General features: G+C 42.0%; 1 protein-coding gene across 1 annotated transcript in view; it reads left to right on the top strand.

Annotated features, from left to right (window-relative positions):
- The window catches only part of TNFRSF1B (TNF receptor superfamily member 1B), a 53,687-nt gene extending 37,590 nt beyond the window's left edge, over positions 1-16,097 (top strand). The window contains exons 6-10 of the mRNA XM_069079609.1: positions 2,803-3,035; positions 3,596-3,673; positions 4,566-4,603; positions 11,614-11,848; positions 13,434-16,097. Of these exons, the coding sequence (XP_068935710.1) occupies positions 2,803-3,035; positions 3,596-3,673; positions 4,566-4,603; positions 11,614-11,848; positions 13,434-13,711 (862 nt within the window). The 3' untranslated portion in view covers positions 13,712-16,097. The remainder of the gene's footprint in view (positions 1-2,802; positions 3,036-3,595; positions 3,674-4,565; positions 4,604-11,613; positions 11,849-13,433) is intronic.
- Positions 16,098-22,019: the final 5,922 nt, after the last annotated feature.

Raw genomic sequence — 22,019 nt, 5'->3', positions numbered from 1 at the left:
AACCTTGTGAAGGAGGTACAACTATTATACTGATTTTGCAGATGAAAAAAGGGAAACTGAGGAAGGTAAGTGATTTTCCCAGGGCCACCCAGCTAGCAAGTTTCTGAGGTGAGATTTAAACTTGGAATTTCCTGAGTCCAAGGCCAGTGCTCAATCTGCTATGTGTACAAAGGCACAAAAAATAACTAATTGTTTTTTCTCTCAAGAATTCTGGGAGGTACACAATGTTGTCCCTGTTGTATATTTACAAAGATAAAGTATCTAACTGATGATACCAGTGTTAGAGCCAGAATTTGAACTCAGGTCTCCTGCCTCTGACTTCTGCTCTAATGACTTCCATTAGTGACTGCACTTCAGAGTCTGTCAATCAATCAATCAATAGGCATTAATTAACCTCCTCCCACATGCTCGAAACTGTGCTAGGTGCTTGGGATGCAAATGGGGAAGTTAGACAGTCCCTTGTCTCCGGGAGTTCCCATTCTACCTGGGGGATAGACTGTGTTAACAGATACATACGTACAACATGAAATAAATTCATGGGCATTGGGGAGGTGAGTTGACACTCACACAGGGGTTGAGGGCGAAAGAGGAGGAAAGGGTGGATCCACCAAGCCCTTTCATTGTAATGGTCTTTGGAGGTAGAGGGCCCAAGTTATTAATTATAGTGATGATAGTATTCAATAATGATTAATATAATGATGATAATATTTAATAATCATTACTATAATGAAGATTATTAGATATTATAATGTGGTATACTATAATGTATTATATGACAATATATAATTATGATGATATAATACAATTATGATAATTATATTATAAAATACTATTTTATAGTTATATAATCATATAATAAAATATATCACATCATTATATTTCATAATTATATAATAAAGTATATTATACTATAATATAGTTTTATAGTATAATATATTATTGTATAATTGTATAATACAATACAATGGTGACATAATGATTAAGATTGATGATTATTATAATCCCTATTTTACAGATAAAGAGTGTGAGGTTCAGAGACAAAATAATTACTTGTCCATGTCATACAAAGTTATTAAGGCAGAATCAGTCAATAGGCAGTTCTTATTAACTACCTACTATGTGCCAGGCACTTTGCCAGGTATGAAGACAAAAATGAAATTAGAGAGGTGGCTAGGTGACTCAGTAAATAGAGTCAGGCCCTGGAGTCAGGAGGACCTGAGTTCAAATATGACTTCAGACACTTAACACTTACTAGCTGTGTGACCTTGGGCAAGTCACTTAACCCCAATTGCCCTGCCTTCCTCCTTCCAAAAAGACAAAAAAAAATGAAATTAGACTTTGCTCCTGAGGTGTTTATATTAAATACAGCTCTAGCACATAGCAAACACTATATAAATATTAGCTATTATTATTGCTAATAATAATAATCATAGTTTTAAATTTCACTATGACTTTTGGGACATCCTATATTTACAAGGTCATTTTGGGGAGGGCTGGGGGTGAGACAGCTCTAGTAGCTGTAAGGGTCAAGACAGGTCTCATTTACAAGGTGACACTTGACCTGAACATTGAAAGAAATGAGGGCTGGGTGGTAAAGAGAAGAAGGTAATCCTTTCTAAGTCCCACTAAGCATATAGTTCCTTCCAGGCAAAGTACAGAGATGGAAGGTAGAATATCATGGGTGAGGAATAATGTGAAGGTGACTTAGGCTAAAGCCTAGGGAAAGTTCTAAAAGTCAAACAAAGAAGTTTACATTTTATTTAAGTGTTAATAGGGAGCCCTTGGAGTTTCTTGAGCAGAAGAGGGACCAGGTCAGCCCTGTGTTTTAGGATTAAGGCTTGGGCAGGGTCAAAGAAGGGAGAGACTGGAAGCTAGGAGGCCAGTTAGGTGACCATTACACTAGTCCAGGATAAGAGTGATAAAAGGTCTCGACTAGAGTCGCCTTGGTCTCCTAACCAGTTCAAATGTTCTCTTTCCTCAACTATTGGACGTTTTAACCCAGTCTTTTTTTTTTTTTAAGCAATCGGGGTTAAGTAACTTGCTCAAGGTTACACAGCCAGTTATTTCTGGGTGTGGTGCTAAGTATCTGAGCCCAGATTTGATGCCCAGGTCATCCCGACACTGGAGCCGGTGCTCTTACTCGCCGAGCCACCTGGCCGCCCCTAAGCAATTGGGGTTACGTAACTTGCTCAAGGTTACACGGCCAGGTGTTTCTGGGTGGGTGCTAAGTGTCTGAGCCTGGATTCGATCCCCAGGTCATCCCGACACTGGAGCTGGTGCTCTTACTCGTTGTGCTACCTGGCCGCCCCTTTACCCAGTCTTAAAACAAACATTGAAGAGTCTGTCAACCCCCTAAATCTCTGACATTAGCCTCTGACATGCTCCTACTCCTTTGGGTCAAGACTTTGAGAACCCTTATTAAAAATGAGGTATCAACCTCTTATCATGAATTTGTCAGATTTACCTTCATAGTGAGCAGGATCTTGAAGGACCAGGACACAGGAGACAGCAGTTTTGATGTGTAGGGATGGAGGGATGCATAGATAATGTGGAAATTCAGGTTTGGTCAGATATCATAAGGAGAGATACCAGGAAATTCCAGAGTGGGATAAGGAAGTGGAATTGAAGGAGGAATGGAAAAGTTTGCCAACCTCACAATTTTGCTGAGGGCCAATTGTCTCCAGAGCCTCTGTCCAGTGATTGGGGATCTTGAGGATGTCCCCAGTGTAGAGGGAGGACTCCTTCATCCCGAGGTCACCTCATCTTTGCTCCTTCATGAACACAAGCCTCCTTCTGTTCCAGGTGTCTCTCTGTGGCTGTTCCTGGTAATGCGACCTCAGATGCTATCTGCAATGACATGATTTCTGCTCCTACAAAGGAAGGTCCATCTCTCTCCAAGGATCAGCCTGGGGTCATGAATCCCAAAGATACCATGTGGACCTCTGAGCCAAACATCACTCTAGGCACCTCTCCCCAACCCCAGCCACAGCCCACCATCCGTCTGGTCTTTTCCAAAGGCACTATTCTTCCACTTGGTGAGTAATGGAAATAAGTGCTACCAACTGATGTGTCATGGCGTTTTAGGATTGTGTGTGTGAGTTTGGGGTGCCCAGAAAAGGGAAAACCAAATGACCCGGGCTTCCTTTCTACTTTCCTTTCCCCAGTTTTCAATCAGAGGTGCCCATCACCATATCTGAGAGAAGGAACATGGCTAGTCTTTGCTGTTACATGTGTGTAGGTGTGTGTTTATGGAGATCAGAACAGTAACAAGGGGCGGGGCACCATTTTCGTGGTCCAAGGCATCTCACTTAGAGGGTACCTATATCCATTCTGAGAATTGCTACTGAGGGACCAGCTCTGCAGGCTAAGGGCAGTTTGCCCCATTCATCACCAGTCAAGCATTTCTGGCATGCAAGCCAAGGACACTGTCCCATTCTCCCTGACAAAGTGATTGGAAGACTGGGATGTGGTCAAACAAAACTCTCAATACCCCCCTAGCTCTTGTCCTGCCTAACTGGAAAAGAATAATGTTAATCTTACGCATGGGGAAAGATCTGCCCTTTCATGAATTTATCAGGGTTTCTTATCTCCTTAGGGTGGATTTTGGGCCTGATGGTTGTCATCCTGCTACTAATGGGTCTGACTTTCCATTTCATGTTGTCTCAGAGAAAAAGTAAGTTTCATTCAATCAGTCATTCACTTGATAAATGTTTATTGAGCACCTGCTCTGCAAGGTGCTGGGGAAATACAATAGGGTCTCTTCCTTTAATGAACTTTATGGTCAAGAACGAAGGTTAGATGTGACTCACAAAATAACTGTAATACACAATGTTACAATGTAACAGAGAGGTTCAAGACAAAGGGGTATATGCCATCTAAGAAGGAAAGCTACCAATCTGGAGAGAGTGTAGCTGGGGTGAAGACAGTGTTGGGGAAAGCTTCTTTAAGAAGAAACATTTAAAAGACAGGTGGGACTTTAAGAGAGAAAGGGGAAGGAAGATGCAAGGCAAGGGAAGCAATAGCATGAAGATGAACTAAGTTGTACAGGACATGGTCCATGACCTCAAGGAGATTACAGTCTTGTAGGGAAGACATTAACACAAGGAAGTATAAAACAAGGCAGGTTGTGCTAAATGCTGTAGGAAAGAAACGTGGGGCTGTAGGAGTACAGAAGAGGGAGACGTTGTACCTAGCTGAGAAGCAGAAGAGGCTTCATGGAAAGGTAGCATTTCAGCCTGACCTTGAAGTGTGGGTATAACTTAGGCATGGAAAGATAGTACTGCAGATGGGAGGAACGAACTGCCTGAGCAAAAGCTTGGAGGTGGGAATGTGCAGGATATTATTTGAAAGACCAAGAAATTGGTTTGATTTTAATAGAGCGCAAGTAGGGGGACAATGGACAAAAAGACTGGAATAATAGGGCAAAACCAAGACTCTAGAGGGGTGTCCACTTCTTACCCGAGATTTACCAACCATTCCCACTGTCCCCTTCCTGGCAACTTCCTTTTTGGGGCAGAAAGTGGTTGAAATGTTTCTTTCTTTCTTTTTCTTTTTTCTTTTTGTAGAGAAGCTCTTGCCCTGCATCAAAGAAGAAACCAAAGTGGTAAGTTTTGCTTTATGGTTGTTTGGTTTAGAGGGAAGCATATGGGCGACAGCCATCGGTGTGTCTGTGGGGAATGAGCTGGTAATAATCACTTGTGGAGCAGCATCTGATACAGGACGTGGGGGAGGACAAGCAAAGGAGATGACTCCTTCCCTGTCCTCAAGAAGCTTGTACTCTAATAGGGAGACATTGTGGTATGGTAGGAGGAACCCTGTCCCTGACCCTTTATGTGGCTTAGAACACAGAATGTCAGAGCTGGGAGACGCCTTAGCACAGAGAATGTCATTGCTAATGAAGGAATTTATTTTGCCTGACTGTATATATTTGTAAAGGGTTTTGTTTTTCTTGCTTTCTAAATGGATAGGAAAGGGGAGGTGGGAGGAAAGGAATTTGGAACAGAAAATAAAATAAAATTTAATTAAAAAAAAGAACAATGGGGGCGGCCAGGTAGCACAGCGAGTAAGAGCACCGGCTCCAGTGTCAGACTGACCTGGAGATTGAATCCCGGGCTCACACACTCAGCACCCACCCAGAAACACCTGGCCGTGTAACCTTGAGCAAGTTACTTAACCCCAATTGCTTAGGGGCGGCCAGGTGGCTCAGCGAGTAAGAGCACCGGCTCCAGTGTTGGGACGACCTGGAGATCGAATCCCGGGCTCAGACACTCAGCACCACACCCAGAAATAATAACTGGCCATGTAACCTTGAGCAAGTTACTTAACCCCAATTGCTTACAAAAAAAAAAAAAAGAACAATAATGTCTTATCAGAGAGGGATGTTATAATAATACTAATAATTTACATTCTATACAACACTTTAAGCTTTACAAAAATACTTAGAACCAGAACTTTAGAACATAGAACATCAGACCTGGGAGAACTGTTAGAGACAGACTTTCCAGTCCCAACCCTTTCATTCTATAGACAAGGAAATTGAAGCCAAGTGTGATGAAAGTACTTGTTCAAATTCCAGAGTCATTTGCAATATCTCTCCTTTTCCCTTTCTCATAAGCTATTCCTTATAACAAAGAATAAAAAAAAGAGGGGGGGGGGCAAAAGCAATAGAGGCAGGACTCTGAACTAGGTCTTCTGCTTCTCAAGGTCTCCTTTGCTCTCTGGACCTCAGTCTTTTCATCTGTATAATTCAAATGGACAAAAAACCTCTTACTCGACTTTCTCAGAGAAACACATGAGAATCCAATGTGTTAATGGGTATAAAATGGCTTTGGAAATTATCAGGTGCTGTACAAATGAGAAGTAATGATAGGAGTGGTGGTGAATTTTTCCCTGAATGTGAGTTAGCCGAATCCTATGAAGAGGAAAGAACAATTCACAAGACCAGCTAAAGATGATTAGTATCCTCTCTCTGCCTCAGGTCTGGAATAGGGCTTTCTAAAACCTGGCCCGAGCTATCTAGAATGGCTGACTTGATGCCTTTGCCCCTCCCTTCTAACTAGGTGTTTCTCAGTTTCTCAAAATTGCTGAATTGGTCATTTTTACCACATCCTGCCCTTACTGGTATCAATCAATGGTGATGTGGGTTGGACCAGTCTATATACACAAGTAGTGAATGACCTAACTGTGCACATTGGCTGCAGATTCTTAGAAAAGGGAGGCAAAGGGGGAATCCCAAGTACTGTTTCTGTTGTTATCTAATTCTGTCTCTTAAGAGTTCAGCGTTTTCATTGAACATAACATCCAAAGTGGATGGATTGTCAGAGCAAGAAATGTCAGAGCTGGGAGGGCCCTTAGAAAAGAGAACATCAGAGCTGGGAATGATTCTTAACTCAATCCCCTCATTTTATACATATGAGGCAATTTGAGAAGGGAAATGACTTGCCCAAGTTCAACAGAAAGTTCATGGCACAAAATGAGGCAGCTAGATGGAGAAGTGAATGGAATACTGGGCCTGGAGTCAGAAGACCTGAGTTCAAATTCTGCCTTACGCATTTAAATTGCTGTATGACTTTGGGCAAATCCCTCAACCTTTGTTTATTTCATTTTCCTCAGTAAAATAGCACCTACTTCTCAGGGTTGTTGTGAGGATAAAAATGCAATGATACTTATAAAGTACATATATATGTATATATATATATAAAGTACATATATATATAGTAAGTGCTATATAAATGCTAATTATTGTTATGGCAGAAGCAGATCAAGAAGAAAGAATTCTTGACGCTTTCCACTGTACCACAGTATTTCAATATTTTTTGAAAAAATTTTAATATAGATTTAATAGACTACAGTTTCCCCAGTTTGTCAATTTCTCTTTGGTAGCTCCTGTCTTCATTCCCAAGTCTAAAGTATTAACTATCCATCGTTTGCCCTCTAGTGGTCTGTAGAAGGATTGCACCCCCTAAGCTAGATAAGCAAAAAGTGAGACAAAGCACTTTTTTCCCCAAAGAAAAATGTTTATTATGGAAAGTCCTGGCTCCTTAAAATGTCACTTACATTGAGACATAGAGGGACATGTGACCTGTGTGGGGCTTGTACCCCTCCCACAGGTACACAATGCCGACCACACCTCTGCATTTCCTTATCTTTTTCTAAATTTTCCATAGAAAGCCAAGTAGCTTACTGGACACCTCACTCTACTGCTTTGGCTATTTTAAAAGTATCAATGTAGGATTTGGATTGCCCATCTGTTTTCTCATATATCACATAGATGACTGGCTCCACCTTCTTTTCTGTTCAGACTTAAAATTTTTTTTTAATTCTTATTGATAGCACATTTCAAAATGTCTTTTTATTGTTATGAACATCAACAAATAAGCATTTCTTCAGATGAATTCTAATAAAGGGGGATTATGCATGACACCATGAAACTGTATTATGCACAGCTTTTAGAAATATATATCAGATTTGATGAGGTAGATCCAAGATTGCCCAATTTCTTCTACTTGCTTCTATGTGTTTCTTTCATGTTTCATTGATTCTCTCTTCTTTATTTTATTTTATTTTATTTTTTGGTTAATATAATTTGTTTCTAGATAAACTTCATTTGCAATATCTCTCCTTTTCCCTTTCTCATAAGCTATTCCTTATAACAAAGAATAAAAAAAAGAGGAGGGAAAAAAGCAACTGAGTTAAATGAACCAATGTATCAACTGAGTCTGATGGTATATACAATACTCCATACCCAGAGCCCCCCTCCTCTGTACCCATAGTCCCCCCCCTCTGCAAAAAGAGAGAGAAGCATTTTCTCATTTCATCAGACCTGTACTTTAAGAAAACCACTTTGGTGACCACATAGACAATAGATTGGAGTGAAGAGAGATTTTTGGGAGAGAAATCAATTAGAAGGCTATCTCCAGGAGAGAGGTGATAAGAGGTTTTACTGAAGAAATGGCTGTTTGAATGGAGACAAGAGGGTTATGTAAGATGTGATAGAAGCAACAAGATTGAGCAACTGATTGTACCTGTAGGATGAGAGAGAGTAAGATGTAAAGGATAACCTGTTGACTTCGCTTTCCTCATCTGTAAAATGAGTTGGAGAAAGAATGTCAGTCCACTCCAGTATCTTTGCCAAGAAAACCTCAAATGGGGTCACAAAGAGTTGGGCATGACCAAACAAAAAAAATGGACAGAAGTAGATAATGTGGCTAGGTTGAGATCTCTACCAGGGGAGAGAGTGGCTCACTCCTGGATGCATCATAATAGCAAAGCACCTACAATTTGGATTGAGCAAGGCTGGGCTGGGCTCCTGCTCCCCAAATAGTGCCTTGAGACGGAATATAAAGCTATATGTTGCTGATGACCAGACTTTATTTAGATAGAGGCTACCCAGAGCTTCTCAGAGCGAGCACGAAACCATCACCATGCTACACAGACTTGGATACCCAAGGCCAAACTCTTGATACTCTGACATCCAGCAGAGGGCTGCTATCTCCTTCTTTGGGTCTCAGGGTCAGGAGCTGTTGGACTGATATGCTCCTGGGTCACTGGACCATTTGTGGACTCTGAGTAGTTGAATCATATTATTAGGATAAGTCAAGGCTGTACTTTCTCCTTCCAAGGGCTTCAGTTCTAGGGAACTGATATTTGGATGACACAACTGATAAATTTCAGTTCTTTCTATACTGGTCATTTGAGTAGACTGGAGGTTGGGGGGAGGTCTGTGTGTTTGTTAGAAGGTTAGGTTGGTGAACATGGCCTTTGGGGCTTTCAGTTCTGCTTACCTCCATCAAAACAAATCTTCCTGTTTCTTGAAAAGACAAAAAGCGTTCAAAAAGTACCAAGTTAGGTGATTTTGATGAAGTGACATTTGGATGGTAAAACTCAGTGACTCAGCCAGCAAGGGAACGTGGCCTGGGACCTATACTAGGGACCCAGTGAAAAAAGGAAGTGGATGGTAGTGAGCAGAGGGGGTTTCCCTGGATGAATTGTCCCATTCTCACAGTATCCAGCGTCTTACTATCAGAAGGGCCTTTACTGGCCAACAAGTCCAACCTGGAGTTGAACTAGGATCCCTTCTAGAACATTCCTGACTGGAATGTACTCCAGCAGGCTTGAAGACCTTTAATGAGAGAGAAACCCCACCGTGTTCGTAGACCGCCCTTCCCAAAGCTCTAATTGTTACATAAAATCCACTGAACACATGTATTGTTTCTTCCCCATTACAGCCTTTAAAATCTTTGAGGACAGTTACCACAGCCTGTCTAAGACTTTTCTCTTCCAGGTCACACCCAGCTAGTCTTTTTTTTTATCACTTAACTTTATACGGATGTTTTCCAGCTCTCTCCCCATTCCCCATTTCTGAACACAATCTAGATTTCCTAATGTACAGACGGCTCCAGACTGAACCCAGTGACCCAGCCATGATCCAACCAGGACAGAGAAAGCAAGACTTTTACTGTCTCCCTGAATATGGCTTCCCTGAAAGGCCATGTCAGCCCCTTAGTGTGATGTGTCGAATTATTGAGTTGTGTTAATTAAGCTTACATTCCCTTCTCTTTGGCCCTCCTCTTACCCTAACATAGAAAGAAAGCAAAAATCAACCCATTTTGTTGTCCCTGATACTCATTCCAGTTTTGACTAATTAGGGGTTTTAGCACAGAATGTCATATGTAGTTGGGCCCTTAGAACAAAGAATGTCAGAGCAGGGAGGTCCCTTAGAACACAGGCTGTCAGAGCTGGGAGGGCCCTTAAAAGATATCTTCTCAGGGCTGAGAAGATCATCTAATCTACTTGGGAGGAAGCATCAGGAAAAGAGGCAAATAAACACCCTGTTGCTGGAACTTTGAATTGGGCCAGCCATTCTAGAAAGCAATTGCAACTATGTACGAAAACCCATGAAACTCTTGAGTCAGACATGGCTATACCACAAGGAGATCAAAGAAAGAGGAAAAAGACCTGTGTGTACAAAAATATTTCTAGCAGCTCTTTTTTGTGGTGGCAAATAATTGGTGAGTGAAGGGGCGACCATCAGTTGGGGAATGACTGAACAAGGGTCGCACAGCTAGTTAGTGTATAAGGCTGGATTTTGAAATCAGGTCCTCCTGACCCAAGGCCTGGTGGTCTATCCACCTAAGCTACCACTTTAGCTAATGCCTGCCCATTTGTGAAGTCCCCACTGTGTGCCAGGCACTGTGCTAAATACTTATAAATATTATCTCCTTTGATTTTCACAATAATACTGAGAAGTTGGTGCTGGTAATATACCCATTTAACATAGAAGGAAACTGAGGCACAAAGGAGTTGGCTCGTCCAGTCAAACTAAATTGACTAAGTTCCCTAGCCCTATGACTGGTACTACAGGGAAAACAAGAAACGTGGCAGAGATCTCCCTGGGTTTAGGATCATGGATTTGAAGCTGAAGGGGGTCTCAAATGATCATCTAGTCCAAGCTTCTCATTTTACAGATTTGGAAACTGAGGCCCAGGAAGGTTAAGTGACTTGTCCAGGATCACCCCAGAAGTAAGCATTAGAGGCAAGATTTGAAGCCTAGTCCTTTGACTCTGGGGTCAGGGTTCTCCTTGTAGTATTAGGGAGATCGATACCTCTTTGATGTAAAACACAAAGTCTTGTGTCACACTCGAGCTCCCCTGGCTAGTCTCAAAATGGTCATTTTGAGAAGGTGATTTTGCCCCTGAAGGTCAATATGACAAAATATTTCTAGCAGTCTCACCTCCTAGATATTCCAGCTCCAGGTAGTCAGACTCAGGGACCTGGTGCTCAGAAAGCTCCAGAAAAATGCTGCAGACACATGCTGGCTTCACCCTAGAGGGGGCTGCACTCCTAGGCAGACAGTCCTCAGGTCAGCCCCTCCCTCTGGAGGATGGCCCAGTGGAAGAGACAATGAGTCAGTCTCCAGTCCACATTCTTCCACCGGCTTCCTCACTGGCAGACCCTGGATAAATAAATCGCTTCCTCCTATTGGGTCTCAGTTTCCTTTCTTTGTTAAAATGAAGAAGCTGGCCCAGATCAACAGTTTTCAACTGAGATGGACTCTGAGAGAGATTTCAAGGAGTCTGTGAAATTAAATGAGAAAAAAGTGACATCTTTATTTTCACTAACTTTTAACTAAAATGTAGCCTTTCCTTCAGTAATGAATGTTAGCAACAAACATTGATCTGAGAAGAGATCTGTAGGTTTTACGAGACTGTTAAAGGGCATGTCCATGGCACAAAAAAGGTGCCCTTGGCCTGGATGGTCTCTAAGGATCCTCCATAAGGTTCCATGTTCTAAGGCCCCCTCCCAGCTTTGACATTTCCAAGTTCTAGTTTAACATCCTGTGTTCTAAGGGCCTCCCAGCTCTGACCTCCTGTGTTCTAAGGGCCCTCCCAGCCCTGACATTCTCTGTTCTAAGGACCTTTCCAGTTTAGACATTTTGTCTTCTATGATCCCTTACAGACAAGGGTACACTGGAGTCAGCTGGGAGAGCCAATGGCTTGATTTTCAGTGTGAGCATTCACACTTCAGAAATCCTCAAACACTACCAGTCAGGCTTGATTTCTTGTTTAAGTCTCCTCCATTGTGATGATCCCATGTCACTGTTTCTGTGTACAGCCTCCCTCAGCAGCTGAAAAGACCCAGAACTTCTTGGGCCACACTAGAACAGAGCAGCAGAACCTGCTGGACTCAGAAGCCACCTCCAGCAGTAACTCCCTGGACAGCATGCTGAGCTCTGGGGAAGCTAAGGAATTCCAGGAGCCAAAGGCGATGGAAAACAACCCCCAGCAGGCTCCAAGCTCCGAGGGGTCCAAGTGTGACCAGGGAACCAGGGCTGGCTCCATGAACTCAGGTGAGAGGCTCCTTCTCCAATAGAGTCCCATGCTCTCTTTTTGTGGATTAAAAAGAATTAGGGTTAAATAGGATTCAAAAGAAGAAAATATAGTCAATGCTCATTTATCCATTTGGTGGATTTTTGACTTGTTAGTTACCCATGAGACCTTCATCTGTCAAATCATATCTCCTCTCTGGGCTTCAGTTTCCCCATCTGTTAAATCACTCTCCCTCTGTGGGGCTCAGTTGCCTCTTCTGCCAAATGAAGACGGATCTGTGAAGTCTGAGCTCTAAATCCATGATCTTTGATGTGGTGGTGATTATCCTTGAAAAACATTTGCAGTTTTGGTTGACCTTTCCCTGCACCCAGGGATGTTCTGATGGTGAAGTAGAACTCCACTGACCCCATTCAAGTGTGAATCATTTCTCTGGGTCAAATTAAAATTTTCCAAATATAGTAGTTACATGAAAACCCAGAGAGCTGTTTGTGGGGGTGGGGAGTTGGAAAGCATAAGCAAGTGAAAATAACTGTAAACACAGTTATCAGGGGGAATGTTTAAACTACTTAAGAGGAACCTGTTCAAATACTTTTGTAGCACCTGTTTATATATAAACAATGTCCTCATTACAAGTACTTCTTATCTCATGATAGCACCTACCTCCCTGGGCTGTTGTTAAGGATTAGATGGATAGACAGATAGATAGATAGATAGATAGATAGATAGATAGATAGATAGATAGATAGATAGATAGATATACAGTCGTTTTTAGTGGTGTCTGACTCTTTGTGACCTCATTTGGATGTTCATGGAAAAGATCTTGGAGTGATTTGCCATTTTCTTTTCCTATCCATTTTACAGATGAGGGCAGGAACTGTGTTTTTGCCTTACTTTGTGTGCCCAGGGTTTGTCACACAGTGCCAAAGTACTTTTTGATGGCTAGATTTCCTGTCCTGTAGGGTCAAAAGATCATAAATTTAGAGCCCCAAGGGGTCTTAAAAATCCTCAAGTCTGATCTGCCCATGTTACAGATGAAGAAACTGAGACCCAGGTAGGCTAAGGGTCTTAGGCAGAGGGTCACATAACTAGTAGGTGTCTGAGGTAGTGCCTATAGAAAAGGAATTCTTAAGCTTATTTTGTGTCATGGTTACAGAGGCATGCTGGCAAAAGTTAACAATCAGCTCTCAAAAAAAATATTGTATCATTTGCTGGTTTCTGAGGCGTATGTAAATGCTCACATTGAAAATTTAATAATTAGCTTAAGAGCTGGTTTGAACTGGCTCCAGCATACCCCTGACTCATGGAGCCTTCTAGCAGACTGGAGGAAACCTATGGACACTGTCTCAGAATAATGTTTTAAAATAATTGAAAGAAAGACTGAATTTCAGTTAGATGTTAGTAAAAATAAAGTAAGATGTGATTTTATTTTACCTATCCAAGTTCACAGATACCCCTTGAAATCTACCCAGGACACCATGGGGTGCCCTAGGTTAAACATCCCTTCTCCAGAATGAGAAGCCTCCAGACCATCCTCCAGTCCCTCCAGCTCTGCCTACTTCTGGTCTCTGTAGAATGACCCCTCTTTATTCCTTTGTGTCTTGACAGAACACGCCTACAGTGGAGGGACCCAGGTCAAGGTGACCTGCATTGTCAATGTGTGTAATTCTGATCACTCCTCCCAGTGTTCATCACAGAGCAGCAGCCCTGACTTTGAGGCCAGCTCCTCAGGCTCCTCCTGGAATAAGGATGTCCCCTTCTCCCAAGAGGAGAGCCCTGGGAAGGGCAAGCCAGGTTCCCAGAGTGCACCACAGACTCTGCTGCCAGACTTCGAGGAGAAACCGTTTCCCATTGGGATACAGGATATGGGCATGAAACTCAGTTAAGGAACTGGGCCCGTTGGCTCCCCTTTACTGGAAGGATCTGAGCAGAAACTGAGTGATCTCGTCAGGATACTCTTGGAGGGATCGCTGTACTGTTCATGAGGCTCACTTTTTATGGTGGGATTCTGTTGCTTTTCTTGGGTCAGCCTCCATCCTTCCATGGGCCTTGCTCCTCAGAGGCCTGTCTCCTGCCTTCAGAGTGGGGACAAGAGGTGACAGGGAGAGGTATTGAACGCCTCTGCCTTGGCTTCTCCTCTTTCTCCTTTTTCTTATCCTGCTTTGTCTCTTCTAAGATTCATCATGACACCTGAGCTAGGAGTCAGGACGTATGGGTCTTTCCGCTCCACCTCTGAAGAACTTTGCAATCTCAACTCAGTCATATTCCCTATCTGGGCCTTGGTTTCCTCTGCTGTCAGATGAAGGAGAGGGACTAGAGGATTTTCCAAGGCTACTTCTAGATGCCAAATTCTTCATAAGCCAAGAGTACTTTTAGATCTTGGTCCTTCTCCCCACAAAGACTTCAGGATTCCTATCCCCATATTCCTCAGCCAGGCTAGGAGGAAGAGATATCTGGGGAATGGGAGGGAGGGTACAATTGAGGGTCAGAGATGGGATTAAAAGCTCTTGGCCTATAATGGTACAGCAGAAATAACAGCAGATTTAAGGTCATAAGACCTGGGTTTGAATCACACATTTTGCTACTTACTAGCTGTACAGCCTCAGACAAATCTCTTGACTTCTTTGGGCCTCAATGTACTCATCTGTACTCATTGTACTCAGTTTGGATTAGATTTTCCTAAGGTTCTTTATGGTATGATCCTATGAACTGTAGGGCCATGCTGGAGGTAGTGGTGGGCATGGAGTTCCTCTCAAACTCTAAGATTTTAGGATAGTTTATGCTGAGAGATTTGGAGTGAGAGTGGGGAGAGAACCTCAGGTGCTCATGTAGGGGAGAAAGGTTTGATTCTTGAGTTGATTCTTGTGACTCAAGTTCTATGACACTTGTAACCACTGTAGAAGGTCAGTGACTGACTTTCCTAAACCTGCCCCCTTTGCCCATTCCCTCTTGGAAAACCTGCTCATTTGGATTTCATAATCTGAAGACACCATTGTATGGTGTCTTGCCTTAGCAAAGCAATAACCCCTTTCATATGGGAGGATGGTATAGGGGACTAGAATGAGCGATCTGGAACCAGAGGGACAGGTTCAAATCTTGGCTTTGCTATGCATTACCTGTATGACTTTGGGTAAATAACTTTCCCTCTCTGGGCCTCAGTTTCCTCATTTGTAAAATGAAGGGTGTTGGACTAGGTCATCTCTAGAAGACTTTCTTTCTAGCTCTAAATCTATGACTCTGGGAGGAGACAGGAATTGGAGAAGCGTGAGGCCCCATGAGCCATTCAAAATCTACCTCAGGTTGGGGGCCTGTCCCTGGCTGTGTACTTTTTTTTCTCCTCTTCCCCTTCCCTTTCACCTCGGAATGCTGGGGTCCAGGGGAAGACCTGAATTTGTGTTGTGAGAATGTATATATTTGTGCATATACTCTGGAAACATTTGTGTACTGTGGAAGACACTGCTGAATAGAATGTTCTATTCAGTTCAACAAATTTTCATTAAACTCCTACTGTGTGGAAGATACTATGGATACAAAGACAGGAAGCTGTTTCCTCCTCTAGCCCCCTCTATGAACTTTTCCTTCTTCCAGGGGATTCTGGTCATATTCTAGAGGTCCATCAAACAGTCATAGATGGTGCACTGCAGTGCCTGCTGGATGAATTTGGAGTCAAAAGCCTAGAGTTCAAATCCTGACTCTGCTGCTTGCTTGCTTGTGGGACCTTGGGCAAGTCCGTTGATTTCTGCAAAATGAAGGGGTTGGGGCTGAATGATGTCTACAGTCTCTTCCAGGCCTAACTGTGATCCTGTGATTGTCGACCACCCTTGCAGAAGATGTTGGGAGTGGCCAGATCCAAAGTGGAATCAGACTCCATGATTCTGGCTCAAGTGAAAGCCATTAAAACCAACCTCAGGGCAAGAGAAAAAGTTCACTGGCCTAGAATGTGGCCCTTGGCAGCTGTAATAACTGGTTGGTTAAGATGGGCCCCTGGGCCTTTCTCCCTTTTGAGTACTCCATTTTAGAAACAGAAAACTGCACCCTGACACCCTAGGCCAGGTCATTCAATTGATGGGGAGAGAGCCCCGTCTAGTGGCCACTTGAAGAAATGCCTCACCCCGTCTTTTGGGAAAGACTGTAATAGACATTTTGCTTACTTCAGGTTTCTGCCTGAGTTCCCAAATGGGTCAGGTGACACAAGGCCAGTTTCCTGGACATGATGAGAGTTTGCACTGTATAATAAAAAATTTTTTCAATAAAATATTTTTTACTTTTAAACTTCTTACACCGACTTTGGTTCTTCCAGTCTAGGCACGGGCTTAATTACTACTCAGCGAAAAGCTGGGAGTCTGAAGGATTTTGAAAGAGGGATTTTAGAGAGCGATCATTTTAGTTTAATCTGACAGCATTTATTGCACTCCTATTCCTGATTTGTAACATGTGAGTTCTTTGAGAGCAGAGACTGACTTTTGCCTCTCTTTGAATACCTGGCACTTAAGACAAGGCCTGGAACATAGTAGGCACCTAATAATTGTTGATTACACAAAGTAAGTGAAGTGTCTTTGGGGAAGGCATGCTAACTTTGAGTAGAAAGGCCTCAGGCAGAGGGCAACAATGTAGCTAAGTCTTAAATGGAGTTGGGGATCCAAGAGGCAAAGGGGAGTAAGAAGAATATTGTAGTCATGGGGAACAGATATACAAATGTCATGTAGGTAGACCAGCAGGCCAGTTTAATTGTACTTTAGATATATAAAGAGGAATAATGTGAAATAAGTCTGGACAGGTCAATGAAGGACACCATAACAAAGGACTTTCTAGGTCCTCAAGTGCTGCCCTTTGACTGAATCCACACAGTTTGAATTCGGTCAACAGGGTGTAATGGTAAGGGAATTTGATCTGCTCCTTAATAAGCCTAGGGAATTTGAAGAGTTTCCCTGTCCCTTAATGGGCCTCAAGTGGAACCCAACAGGAGGGGCTTGATTGGAAGGAGGCTTGTTTTTTTAGGAAAGCCCACACCTTTGGTTACTTTGTAATTAGACAGTGAGTCATGGAGGTTGTGATGTCCTCTGACCCTGAAGAAGGGTATATATACTCTGAGGTGAGGTTTTGCTTTGGGGCACACATTAGTGAAGAGTTGTGTGCTTTGGCCAGATGAGACTCTTTGTAACTGTTGAGCCCCCCTGACTTTGAAAACCCAGATATTGGTGCTTTTCTCTCTGGTAACTATGTATGTTTTGTTAATGGTCAGACAGCTAGAAGCCCTGTCTGTTGGTCTGTTGAATTGTGTTATTTTCTCTGTCTGTATTTTTTGTCTGCTTGTAATCTGTGTTTGTATTTTCTTTCTTTTTTTTTTTTAAAGCAATCAGAGTTAAATAACTTGCTCAAGGCTACACGGCCAGTTATTTTTTTGTGTGTGTGGGTGCCAAGTATCTGAGGCCGGAACCAATCCCAGTTCTCCTGATGCTAGAGCCAGCACTCTTACTCATTGCACCACCTGGCCACCCCTGTATTTGCATTTTCTGAAGTTCAGGGTGCTGACTTTTTCCCCTGAACTAAGTGAATGATACATACATATATATCTATATATCTGTTTAATTAAAAATTGTTGACCCCTTTAAAGTTGCTTTCCTTTAGTAAAGCAGATCAAAGAACCTGTACTAGCAGCCATATCCTGGGTATGCCCTTAGCATGCTTGCTGTTACATGGGTTGAACTTGAGGACCTAAAGGGCCACATGTGGCTCAAGGCCAAAGGTTCCTTACCCCTGGTTGGCTATCAACAAGGTAGTGACTTAAGCCCTGATTTGTAGCATTTGCTGATTTCCAAAGTATAAATGCTCACACTGAGAATTTACTACAGGGCTCTCCTCAATCAGCTGGTTCCAGCACACCCACATATATGTGTGTAAAATGTATGTAAATATTATATAAATATAGGCAAATATATGCGTATATGTATAAATTGAACCCATGTGTATACATATGTACATACACACATGTATGCACATATTTGTATATATACATATTTATATACTCAATATCCTCAATGCTTTCTACCAGTCTTTGTATTCCTGATCTCCAGGCATTCAACAATGCTAGCTGATCACTCCTCTGTGGGATCTCCAGTATATTATGGTCATTCGAATGCTCTCTACATATGGGGTCTGACTAGGACAGAGCACTGTGGATCTATCACTTCCAGATTCCTGGACACTAAGCTTCTCAATAAAATCTAGTATCCTTTGCACTGTGGCTGCCACATCAGGATCCTGTTGCCCCCAAATGAGTTTGTCCTTAAATCCCCTGGGGCCTTTTTCAGAGAAACCTCTGTCTGGTCTGCTGTCTCTGTCTTGATTTTTTTGATCCAAAGAATAAAACTTTACATTGATTCCTAATAAATTTAATCAGATTAGATTCGACTAAATGATCCAGCCCATGAAGATATTTTTGAATCTTGAATCTGTCATCAAGTGTTTTAGTTATCTTTTCTAGTTTTTGCCTTTCTGCATCTCAGTTTCCTCACCTGAAAAATGGGATAGTAAAATAATATTTGTATCTCCCATAGCTATTGCAGGGATGAAATGAGATAATGGAGGCAAAGTGCTTTGTACCAAGGATGTTCAGAAGGAAACAAGACAAGCAGAACAATATTTTTACTATCACTTTAAATTTAATATATACTTTAAAAACCCAAAAGTGTAACTAATGGAAAGTCAGTTTTATATTCTTTTTGATTCTTCATATATTGAAGTGTTTATGTTTAAGTTTATAAAAAAAGGAAATCTATATTTTTAAAAAATGAAATACTTCATAACCTTAAAGGGTTCTACAAAGGTGTTATTATTCAGCAATGAAGTTAAGTTGGGAATCCTGTATGGGTTTGCTGGAGTTAATTGGGAAGGTCAAACAGTACAAATCAGGACTCAATTTATTATTTCATTAATCATTTAGATTTAGGAAAGTGATGGAGAAAAATGTAATTAATGAATATTTAACTTAAAAGTATGTCCTGTATTTTCGAGTTAAACATTCCCGTTGTTAAACCTTATATTGCCTGTAACACAGGCTTACTTAAAATGAAGGCTAGGCAAATTTCAGCCCACTGGAAGGAAAAATGTCCTCCCAATGAAAGCTAGCCCAAAGGGTGGGTGGTGGGCAGGTAGGGGGAGAAGATGTCCCCTTACAAGAAGTCTGGTATGGAAGGGATTCTTGGTCAACTTTAACAGTTCTTTTGGCTCCCTTCTGACTTGGAAATTGTGATTCATGATGTACGGGAAAGTTTTGGAGCCTGAGGATCTGGGTTCGAGTCTCAGCCATCTGAGAAGCTTTGGACAAGTATGCTTTCCCACTCTGGACCTCAATTTGCTCATCTGTAAACTGGGGGAGGTGGTTAGACTAGAAGAGATGACCTTTAATTTCCCTTCTAAGTATAAAGTCAATGAACAGAGACAACTCTGTCTGGAAATGTCTGAGGGGACATACCCAATGCTTCGTTAGATCTATTCTGGGAGCTGGGTGAGCTCTCTGGCTTCTGTGGGTGGTTTCTTTAAAAGGAGTCCCATCTCATTGCACCATATAGAGTGTGAGGTTTGAAAAAATATCTATTGATATCCTCTGTTTTACATCATCTACATTTAAAAATAAATCTTTAACCCTCTTCCTTCCAGAGAGTCATGCCTTAGAACAAAGAAGAAAAAAGAAAAAAAGACCAATTCAGCAAAACTAACCAATACATCAAACAGTAGGACATTATAGCATTATTCCACACCCACAGTTCCCTACCTCTACAAAGAAACAAGAGGAGGTGCCTTCTCCTGTCTCTCTTTTCAGGCCAAGTTTGGTCATTATAGTTGATCAGTAAGTTTTGATTATTTTGTTGTTATTGTTCTTTCTACTAACATTGTTGGTAGTCATTGTCTCTATTGTTCTGCCCACTTCACTCTATTGTTCAGTTCAGAGAAATCTTCCCATGTTTCTCTGACTCATTATATTCTTTCAGAGTAATAGTTATGTGGAGTTTGTTTTTCAAGGGGTTCTGTTTGGGTTCCACCACATACATTCCTGGAACAGTGGATAGAGTGCTGAACTTGGAGTCAGGAAGATGTTGTTATTCATTTGGGGTTTTCTTGGCAAAGATACTAGAGTGGTTTGCCATTTCCTTCTCCAGCTCATTTGACAGAGAAGGAAACTGTAGCACATAGGGTGAAGTGACTTGCCCAGGGTCACACAGCTAGTAAGTGTCTCAGGCCAGATTTGAACTCACAAAGATAAGTCTTCCTGACTCTAGGTTCAGTATTCTCTCCACTGTATCACCTAACTGCCTCTGGAAACCTGAGTTCAAATCTCCCTTTGATCACTTACTAACTGTGTGACCTTGGGCAAGTTACTTAACCTCCATTTCCTCATTTGTAAAATGGGGATAATAATAGTCCCTACCATAAAAGGTGAGGATTAAGTGAAATAATATTCTTGAAGTACCATATAAATGTGAGCCACTGTCATCATTATCATTATCTCAAGTTCCCTCTGTAGTGACCCAACAACTCTGTCTGCACCAAGGTCACAAAGTGATGTCTGGAGCTGACCCTGAGCAGAATTTGAAGCACCCCAGATTATAGGATAATAGAGTCAGAGGTGGAAGAGGTCTCAGAGACCATCTTTTTGCAGATGAAGAAACTGAGGCCTATAGAGCTTTGCTGAAGGTCACAGAGATAGTAAACAACAGAACCCAGATGACTCCATGTCCAGGGCCCTTTTCAATATTCTAAGAAGTGTCTCAGGCAGGATCCTCACACCCATCATTTCCAGGACCCTCTCCTGACTCCAATGGCAAAGGTATGAGCTATTCTTGGCTCCTGGAAGACCCTCTCAGGGGTGTGAGACTTTGGAAAACGGACAAGATTTCAAGATCCAACAAAATGAATCCTAGGCTGACCCTATCTTGAAGACACATTCTTTAACCAGGCATGTAATTAAAATTAAAGGTGGACTCCCCATATGTTTTCAACAACAACTTAATAGACTAGAGAGAAAATCAAGGTGTCTGCTGCTGGTAAGCTGGTAAACTCCCTTCTCTTCTTTCCTAGTGGTTGATTTACTGTTTGACTCTGGATGTGTTATTTAAATTCTCTGTTAATTTAGCTATAAATTAGATCTGGATGAACTGAATGGAAAGGGATGTTATGAGAGTGAGCTAAGTTTCCCCTCTATATGCCTTGGTTTCCCCATCAGTAAAATCAGAGAATTAGACTAGAGTTTCTTAAGGATGCTTCCAGCTCTGAAACACTAGTTACAGCTTAAGTGGTGTTTCCCTTTGATATGGAGACAGAAAGACAGACAGAGGGAGAGTGAGAGACAGAGGCAGAAACAAAGAGACAGAGTTAGAATATTGGCGACTGTTTTGCGTACAGCAAACCCATATCCCTTAAGACTGGGGATCTCCATTAGAGATGAATGCGGCCCCATTTGCTGACAATGAAAGGAGATTATTGCTTGGGTTTGAGTTGTCTGGGAGACTTTCTAACTCATAGATTCTGAGGTTCTAAGCTTGGCCCGTGGGCATTAGCCAATAAACAGTCAATGCTATTAAGCTTTCTGTATGTCTTCTCGCTCTCTTTTTCAAGCAAACATTCTTGGGTTAATTCAAATTAAAGAAAGAAGAGAGGAAATAGACTGAAAAGTGCAAACAACAGAAGATTTGATGTTAGAGAATTAGGACGTGAATCCTTACCTCAGTTTCCTCATCTGTAAAATGAGTTGGCTAATTATTGTTGTTGTTGTGTTGTCCTTTGTTCTCCAAGAGGACCATGACATCAGGGACACGATGACATGACTTGCAATTGACTTGGATTTGAGTGAGGGAGGGCTGTGCAAGGCCACCAGTCTCACTTTCTCCTTCAGAGCCATCCAAGTCCAGTCCTGATGATGAGCTGACTAATGATCTCTAAATGGATGATTTAGGGTCAGAGGCAGGATTTGAACCCAAGTCTGCCTGGCTCCCAGACTGGGGTTCAGTTAGCAAGCATTTGTTAAGAGTTTACTATGTGTCAAGCACTGGGAATATAAAAATAAATGGGAAGAAAGATAATTATTGTCCTCAAAGAACTTACACAATAAGGAGCAAAGACAATATATAAAAAGAAACTGAATAGGGTTTGTGTGTGTGTGTGTGTGTGTGTGTGTGTGTGTGTGTGTGTGTGTGT

Source organism: Petaurus breviceps, unplaced genomic scaffold (assembly GCF_028583685.1).
Source record: "Petaurus breviceps papuanus isolate PSGF00001 unplaced genomic scaffold, PetGlider_PUasm1.0 91041, whole genome shotgun sequence".
Lineage (NCBI taxonomy): Eukaryota > Metazoa > Chordata > Mammalia > Diprotodontia > Petauridae > Petaurus > Petaurus breviceps.
Note: the sequence above shows the minus strand (reverse complement) of the source record. Positions and strands in the feature narration are given on the sequence as shown.